Here is an 8,970-nt window from a genome sequence, read left to right as displayed (position 1 = left end):
CGTGTCTTTGGCACGAATAATAATAATCCGAGCAGTTCCAATAGGGTCTTCGCACCCTTTTGGGTGCTCGGACCCTAATAATCACAAGGGTTTCAATAAGGTCCTGGCACCGTTAGTGCTCGGACCCTAATTATTATGAAACATGACAAGTGTTTTGTTTTGTTTTTTTTAATAGTACAAAATTAACAATAATTTAACTTTCTTTGTTGCAAGCTTTGTTATTGATTTTCTGAAGTTTTTTGACATGTCATGTTTTGTGAATTGACACTTAACTGAATTAAATTGAGCTCATTTTTGGTGCATCATATCAAACCTATAAAATCATAAATCATTTCAAAAACAATTTAATATCTTGTATTTATTCATTATTTTCAGAGTGCTATGTATCGTTCAGTGTGTTAGACATTTCTTCACATGCTCTGTACAGTGCTAGAATATTGTGGGAACATTTTAAGTAGAACTATATATAATTCAGCAAAAACTAACAAGCAAAGACACTTCCCAGTTTAAGCATGTGCCATTCTGATTAAAGCATAATTTACTTTATATAAAATCCAGGTGATACGATGTGTGTGTTGCTTGAAATTGTTAAACTGCAATTTTCTGTTGTGGTTGAATTTATCTGACAGAGAATTCCTGAAAGGACAATAAATGAAAGCAACCTGCTCTCCGTAGGTTTGACCTGACGCTGTGTCGGTGGGAACAGCTGCCTGACATGTCATGTCAGAGGGACTACTTCTCTGTTGTGTGCCTGGACGGGAAGGTGTTTGCTCTGGGTGGCAACCGTGACGACAGCCGAAACCTGGATGCTGTGGAGTATTACAGTCCAGAGGAAAACACCTGGAGGTGCAGAAAACACGAAGAAGCAATAATGTCTGAGATATAGTTTTGCATTTTTGCACACATTTGGTAAACCTGGACATGACTTGGATGTAGAAGATTCAACATGCAGCAGTAGGTTAAATTATTCAGCCTCTTTTACGTCTTCATTGGCATAAAATCTACTAAAATGATTGCTGTTGTAGTGGGTTACAGTTAAAAATGCAGTACAAACACTGTGTGTACAGAATATTTAGGCTATAAAACCATTCGTTGCTATATTTCTTTGGTAAAACTCCAGTTTCTGATAAATTACAAAGTGATGGGTTGTAGTAAAAACTGAAGCTTTACATTTTAAACTTCCTACCAGGGGATTCTTTGTAAGGCTTTCAGATGCATTTAAAGCTGCAGAACACATTGCACAATAACATCATCCTAAACCATACGAATGTGTTAAATTATGTGTCATTTTCAAAACAACATGTTAATAATAAGTTAGAGGAAGACTATCCTTAAAACAAAATGAAAAAAACCTTCTGTATCTGTAGAATAGACAAAGTCTAGAGGTTAATTAAACAGTGATGTTCTCTCCTCCTGCAGGTCAGCTCACCCCCTGGCCACAGCAGTCTGTGGTCATGCTGCAGCTGTACTGGACGGACAGATCTACATCTCAGGAGGCTGTGACTCCCATCGCCACTGCCTCCCCTCCATGTGGAACTACCATCCTTCTCGTGGCTGTTTTCCCAGATCAGACATGACTGCAGGGGCCGGACGTGCAGGACATGTCATGTTGGCTTTGGGGAGCAGGCTGGTGGTGGCTGGAGGCCTGCAGCCGCTCTGGATGGGTTTTGGAGATCAGCTCCTGTGTGAGCTGTACGACCCAACACGTGACTCTTGGTCCTCTTTTCCCGCCCTTCCTCGGCCTCACGTTTCTCCTGGAGCGACTGTGCTGGATGGGCGGTTGTATGTGGTTGGAGGGTTTTCGGCAAACACAGCGACGGATTCCAAGTGGGTGCACTGCTATGATCCCAAGGAGGAGCGCTGGGAGAAGCTGGGCGCGATGCCGCACCCATACACTGATCTGAAGGCTTGCTCACTGCCGCTCCCCGACCTGCATGATTTGCATTAAAATCTTGACTTGACAGCAAATGAGAGCCAAACATAAAAACATGTTTCTGTGATTTCTGCACCACCAACTAAACATGTCGGGTTCCCATGGTAACGCAATATTGTAACTGCACGGCTTCATTCAGTGATATTAGTAACGCACAACTCGGCATGTTTGCAGATAAAACACATTCCCTCAGCTGAGAATCTGTATTGCTCATAAATAATAGTCAGGAAATGATTTGGTAAAAGAAACTTTGAACATAACCTGGACTAGGCTAGCTCCACAGCATCAGTTACCATGGAGATCTAATTCTAAAGCATCAGTTACCATGGAGATCTAACTCTACAGCATCAGTTATCATGGAGATCTAGCTCTACCGCATCAGTAACCATGGAGATCTAGCAGGTAAAAAAAGAGCCACCATTGTGATACTGAAAACTCTGACTTTAAGCTCAACATACCTCGCTAACCCATTACTCTGGTTTTGTCATACAGCAATCTGCAGTCATCGCTTGACTTGCCCAAAATGAGTGTGATTGGTTTAAAGAGATACAAACGATAATGAAGTGCAGTCAGACCATTCTGCACAACAGAATGATGAAGCTCAGTTTGTTCAGTTTGGCTTTACAATGATGTTACTTTTCGGGTGGGAGTTTTAGAAAACAGCCTGGGGGTGAAAAGATAAATGATTCTGGAATTCCCCCACCCCCAAGCCATCATTTCAAAATGTCTTTACTATTAGCTCACTCTCACCCGTAGCCAGGCCTCCCTTAAAGGGGAACTCCGCTGACTGCACACATGAGGGTCACTGAACATGTCATGAGGTGAACTCAGACGGTGAAAGCAGCTGTTTTATGTCTTCTGATTGGAGTTTATACGTCTGGGCACATAACGTCACCTCACTGCGTTGACATCACCTCTTGATGAGATCACCAAGGTAATCAAACATTTACGAGAGAAAATCTACATTACAAACCTGAGGAGGGCAATTGGCTGCATTTTGGTAAATGTAGGATGTAGTGGATCTAAAAGCAAAGAATATTTCAGCCCCCCAGCTTTAGCTTTGGCAAGTATTTTACAAATGCCCTCATACTTTATGAGCATTAAATCGCGACACTACTATTTTAGGAAAAGAAATGGACATTGTTGCAGGAAATTTCGGAAATGCTGCAATCAAGGAGCTTAAATTAATCCCTGTGACTGTCTTGTATCATAATCGTATGAGCTCAGAAGGGTTTATTTCCCTTTTTCCGTTCCTTTTTATTGCACAGATCAGTGTGCTAAGTCTACTCTTTATTTTACTGTTAAAACATGTGAACTCTCTAAATACACTTTCTAACAGGACAAATGGCATCAGAGCCTGAATAAAACATTTCATGGTTCAGAAAGTGGTTTAGCTTTATGGCCCGTATGATGCTGTTACCTTTGACTTTCTTGTGAAGTTAAAAAAATACAAAGATCTGCCAATGCAGCATCAGGTAACATCTATTTGTGCAATCGCTCAAGAAATTCTAAGTACTTGAACTCATTTTTAGAATTCAACCACTTGAGGTCAGATGAAGCCAAACAAGGTCACAGAACCCACAATGATGAATTTTCTGCTTTGCAGAACAGCTTGTCCTATTTATCTGGTATTTAACGCGTCATAGTTTCCTGCCATCAGTGATTGAAGTAAGAAGCTAGAACCTGTGTTTGCACTTTGCATATTAGATAAAGGAAAAATTGAAGAACTGCAGCTTTTTGTATCCTCTTTAATCTTTTTTTTCCTGTTCTCTCATTAAAGACTTCCTTATCTGGCTGTTATTTGCCTCTTTATCTTCTTGTGTTTCCTTTTCCGTTTGAAAAAGGAACAAACATCTGCAGGACCTGACCTATAAATCAGCTTTGTGGGTTTTAACCTTGCTTGTATCAGCAAAAAATAAAGGATTTTTTCTCCTTTTCCCACTGATCAGCCTCCTGACAGGTGAACCTGTATAACACTGATCATCTGGTATGACCAAAAGGCATCTTTTTACTGCTACACATTATTTTGTTTTAGTATTTATTCATTTATTTGTACTCAGAGAAGCTTTTATCACGTGTTCAAAGTCCCGTAAGACCTCCCTCTGTGTCTTTCTTTCTTTTCTTTGATAGTTTTTAGTGACAACTGATTTGGTTTCCAGTTTGTGTCCAGCTTCTGCTGCCGTTTATCACCACATGGCTTAAAGCACTGATGTCAATTCCATCCAAAGAAGTTTATGTAAAATAGCCTGAGCTGCATTTTCTTATTTTCTTGTAATTTTTTTTGCAACATTCCAAGAAATTCAAATGACAATTATATGGAAGCACCGCTAGTGTCCATATGATCACCTGACTATTAATTATAGATTAAACATGCTATAAACGCCATCATTTGAAATCTGAAATGACCTCTTTTATTTTTACCAGAGGTCAAGGAAACACCAAAACATTTCACCCTTTTCTCAGAAATAAACAGGAAAAAATTAAAATATATATATGGAAACTTGATAGAAGTTCGTTAAACATCTCTGGCTCTCACAGCGTTGACTCTTTTGGCTGGAGTTCAGCGGCTCTAAACATTGTCGCTCTAAGAGCTCTTGATGCCATTTCGCTGTCTCTGTACGTTATTAAAAGTGGAAATTTATGTGACTCATAGTTGGTTTAAGTTTTTTCCCTTCATTTCACTCCTTTTAAGTCATTCGTCACAGGACGGTTGGTGGCACAGAATATCCTGTGATGTAACCTTTTCAGTCGCATGTTGTGTAATAGAGGACAGACTGATGCAAGAACCAATGAAAGAAGGACATTTTGGTGAAATGCTTCGAATGCAATGTTCGCCTCACGCTTCTGAACATTGCATAACTGACAGTATCGTTTCACATATCAGTGAAAAGGGCATTTCCTTTTGAGAGCTAGTCTTTCAAGTGTATGTGTGACAAAAACACAACAGCAGACTATATAATATTAAGCTTTATTTGCTACATATATCAAATCTCATTATAGCTGCATTGTAATGTGAATAAAGTCACTGCTACACAAAGCCAGACAGCATTTTAGGCTTGTAATAAAAAGTCAAAACTAGAAATCTCAGCAAACAAATCTTAAATAAACTGTCCATATGTGGACCAACAGTGCACCAAGTAGATATAAATAAGATATTACTTTGGAGTATGGTTGTATCTGTCAAAGATCCTTTTCTAAAAAACTGGAGTTGTTTCCATTTAATGTATGCATTTATAGTCTTTTCCTTTTAATGAAATCAAACCCTGTTTTTATAGCTCTTGCATATTCAATTGAATATATTTACATTTTGTAATTGCATCTTTAAATACTCTGTTGGTGGTGGCCATTCCCGTCATTCCCGCCATTTTTTCCGTCATCCCCACTATTCCGGCCATTCCCAACACTCTCACCATTTCCACAATTTGACTTGACTGATATCCTCTTTACTAAGTGACATTCTATGACTGGCTGCAACATTTCTTTGTCTTAATGTAATAAAGCTGAACAAAAGTCAAAGCTCAAACATGAAAACTAAAATCAGTCTAATTGATCTTGAAATATAGTCCATGCGCACTAGCTCAGGTGCTACTCTAACTGTTCAACGCTGGCCAGAGTCTTGAGCTCAGCTTGGTTGACCTCTCTGTCCGCCACACTGCTGCTCCTATCCTTGTTCTTGCCTTTGAAAGGTTTCCCCAGTTTGATGGACAGCGTGTGCAGGATGGAGCTCTCGTCTGGTGAAGAGTTGCTGCGGCTGCTGCGGCTGCTGCGGGTGAAGGTCGACGTGGTTCTGCTCTCCGAGTTGGTGGCCTCGAACAGCTTGCCCATGAAGCTGAGCCCGGCCTGGCGGATGTGGGAGCTGCCGGCGAACACGTACAGGATGGGATTGACGGCGCTGCTGAAGTAGGCAAAGGCTGTGACATTGGGACGGGCAGTGCGAGCAGCGGCGAGCACTGAATCGCTGTTCTGCAAAAGACCGACCACCTGAAAGAGGGAGAACGGGTATAGAATTCTCAGATAAAAGCCAGTACTCAAACATTGGTCAGTGAGATGGTTGTCAAGAACAAACAAGGTTCCCTAAAGAAGGCCTGGCAAAAACATTGAGGCTGTTGAAATAACCTGCTCTATGATGGCTGACGCTATAAACAATAGCAGAGCCATCTCATCCTCACCATAATTGTTTCACTATCTAGCTTATTTATCAATGAAAGTGCTGTTTTCATTCACTAATTAATTGTATTTGGTTTTACCTCCTGCTTTTTCTACACTGGAATTGGGAATTTTATTTGTTTGAATGAAGACTTTGAATGAAAAACACTGGCACAGAACCAGAACAACTGGAAATGTTCGCAGAACTGCAATGCAAACACAGTAAGTCTCCTCAGGTCTCATCCTGCCAACACACAGCTTAATAAAACTAAAAAAAAATCACCTCTATGACGTTGACAATGTGATAGGGCAGCCAGAATGCTGCAAAGGCGCAGATGATGATCAGGATCAGACGGCTGCCTTGTCCTCGGCGCTGAAACTTGGCACTTTGCAGGCGGCAGATGACGGAGGAGTAGCAGGTGTTGATGAGGGTGAAGGGCACCAGGCAGCCCATGGTGGTCTCAAACACGTACTGGAAGACCTTGTGGCCCACAGAACCCCAGTGGTAAGGGATGCAGTCGCTCACAGTGGTGTTTTGGCCTTTCTTCAAATTACTGTCAGTGAAGCAGAGAGAAACAAACACAAATAAAAAGTGAATGCGTCAGTAGATACTCCATCCTGGGACACAGTCTAGGTTTGTGACAAAACTATGAAGCAACCACTGAGGAAATAAAAATGAAATGGATGACAGTAAGTATACAGAAATGATTTTGCAAACAAGGGCAGAAACTTAAGTGGGTTATGTCTAGTCTGATCTATTTAACAGTTCACTCCATAACTTTTTACTTTATTAATTGAAATTTGAAGTCTACAGCAGCCATGTGAGATCACGCTCTAATGCAGGCTTGTTATCTAAAATTACAAGTAAAAAACTGCATGTGTTATGTAGATTTCGAGTTTATTCAAAAGTTTCAGTGCAGTTATGATTCATTTAATGACATCTGATGCCTTTAATCTTCTGATACTTTCGTTGTTAATAAACCTCCATACCGTTTGTACCAAGTTTATCTACAAAGTACCTAAAAAAAACAAGCAAAAAAAAACAAGCTGCTCCATGGGTCAACACTGAATGCACACAGATACTTTATGAGAAACCAAACCCTCCACACACAGAAAACAGGGGCTTTGTTGTTTCTCAGGTGCCAACTTGCTTTGCAGCAGTCTTTAAAATACAAGAAACTTAAAGATGCAAAGTCATCTTTTGGTCTCACCTGCGGTAGAAAGGCATCGGCAACGCCAGGATGAACGACAACACCCAGATCAGCAGCAGCAGACCCAGCAGTGAGCGCTTGGTTCTCATCCTCTGGGACAGAAAAGGCCTCGTGACGGCCAGCCAGCGGTCCATGCTCATCAGACAGATCAGGTAGATGGACACGTACATGTTCACGTTGGACAAGTAGTGCACCAGCTTGCATGCTGCCGAGCCAAACTCCCAGCCCCGGCCTCCAGCCAGGTACCGCAGGAACAAAGGGGCACTGAGCAGCACGAAGGCATCCGCCACGGCCAGATTCAGCACCAACAAGCACGTCACCGAGCGCTTCTTCACCCGGCAGAACACCGACCAAACCACAAACAGATTGCCGGGGAAGCCCAGAACAAAGGCCAGGGTCAGGATGGCGATGCCGATCTTGGCTGAGACAGGGAGAAAGGGGGCAGAAGACGCCGGCTGGGTGGAGGCGGTGGTGTTGTTTAAAACGGATTCCATCAAGGAAGGCTGAGAGGAATTCAACAAAAGCAACCTTTCAAGGAAGAGAAAGGCAGGAAACAGGATATGTTGGGTTAAGGTTATTGAGATGTGAATGCCAAAATATAGCACCACATTTTTTTTTTGTGTCACTAGATTTCAAGAGAAGGGTGGAGAGCAGAGTAATCTGTAATCATCAAACTGAAGGAAGCGAGATCAAACGCTGTCTGAGGAAGTGCAGGTGGTTATATGGTGTTACTTGCATAGTGCAGTAAACAAATGATTTCGTCAACTTGATGTCAAATTGCACAACCTGCAGAACAAATAATTTTCGTTTAATTATAATTCCTGACTTTTTTGTATAAAGAGAGAATAGTTGCAAGAAGAAGAAGAAGAAGAAGAAGAAAAGCTTAAAATTCAGATGCAGTTTTGTCCTGAAATATTGAAATAACATGTTCTTTCTGCCACTTCATCAAAACAGATCTGCTCTATCTTTTAGTTTTCCAAATAGATCTGAGAGAGAACTTACATTTTCCTCATTAATATTTCTGTCAAACTGTTAATCTTCTAATGTCCAAACACACATATCTCACAGAAAGCTGCTCAAACAGCAACGATCACAAACTGCAGTGAAATACCAGCCATACCTTTATCATTGTTATAACTTTCAAAATAAAAGGTGACATTTCAGCTACTTTTCTAACAGATATTAAGAATCATTTGACCAAAAATGCAAGTGTTTCTTGAAACTCTGTGATCTCTGGTGGAAATTCAGTTTCGCAAACTTTTTAATGATCCGAATGATATCACATACTGACCTTCGACTGGTGATCTCTCTCTCTTAAAGCCACAAAGTTAAATCCACTGCAATAAATCCCATCTATCTAACACCTCGTCTGAACTCCTCAGCTACTCTGAAGACTGTGTGCGTGTGTGGAGAAAAACAAATATATATGTACAGTATATTGAGTAAGAAGGATCATGTGAGGGGAAATCCACTGGCGACAGGAAGCCATGTTGTGCTCATTGAGTTGCGTAGTGCCTGTTGTTCCTCCTACTCACTACGTTCTGCTATTGTATTCTAAGGTTGCAGGCTTTGGCATTAAAAACTAGGTGACACTGGAATGCAAACCAGTTTTGTGAAAAATGTTGACTTAACACCTGCCGCCCCGTGTGGAGCAGTGTTTGCTCTGCAGTCATCCAGAAA

At 41.1% G+C, this 8,970-nt stretch overlaps 2 protein-coding genes across 4 annotated transcripts; one reads left to right on the top strand and one right to left on the bottom strand.

The window, feature by feature from the left end:
- Positions 1-675: 675 nt before the first annotated feature.
- LOC103369253 (kelch-like protein 33) lies at positions 676-2,340 on the top strand (the record flags this gene model as incomplete). The annotated part of the gene is made up of 2 exons (XM_008297919.1): positions 676-846; positions 1,420-2,340. Coding segments are annotated over 2 exons (700 nt in total), but the record flags the coding sequence as incomplete, so codon positions are not given.
- A 2,542-nt stretch (positions 2,341-4,882) lies between these two features.
- On the bottom strand, positions 4,883-8,709 carry ltb4r (leukotriene B4 receptor). Of its 3 annotated transcripts, XR_520819.1 has the most exons (5): positions 8,582-8,708; positions 7,291-7,818; positions 6,363-6,633; positions 5,194-5,914; positions 4,883-5,127 (listed from the first exon to the last, which is right to left on the bottom strand). XR_520819.1 is itself a non-coding variant. In XM_008297909.1 (4 exons), the coding sequence occupies exons 2-4, from the start codon at positions 7,782-7,784 to the stop codon at positions 5,519-5,521; spliced, it is 1,161 nt and encodes a 386-aa protein (XP_008296131.1). In that variant the 5' UTR covers positions 7,785-7,793; positions 8,582-8,709; the 3' UTR covers positions 4,883-5,518. The 3 variants fall into 3 exon arrangements, 2 of the variants coding, with proteins under 2 accessions (XP_008296131.1, XP_008296130.1); XM_008297909.1 differs by having other exon boundaries at positions 4,883-5,914; positions 7,291-7,793; positions 8,582-8,709; XM_008297908.1 differs by having other exon boundaries at positions 4,883-5,914.
- Positions 8,710-8,970: the final 261 nt, after the last annotated feature.

The sequence above is a fragment of the Stegastes partitus genome, unplaced genomic scaffold (genome assembly GCF_000690725.1).
Source record: "Stegastes partitus isolate 25-593 unplaced genomic scaffold, Stegastes_partitus-1.0.2 Scaffold1258, whole genome shotgun sequence".
In the NCBI taxonomy this organism is placed as follows: Eukaryota; Metazoa; Chordata; class Actinopteri; family Pomacentridae; genus Stegastes; species Stegastes partitus.
This window is presented reverse-complemented; position numbering and strand designations above follow the sequence as displayed.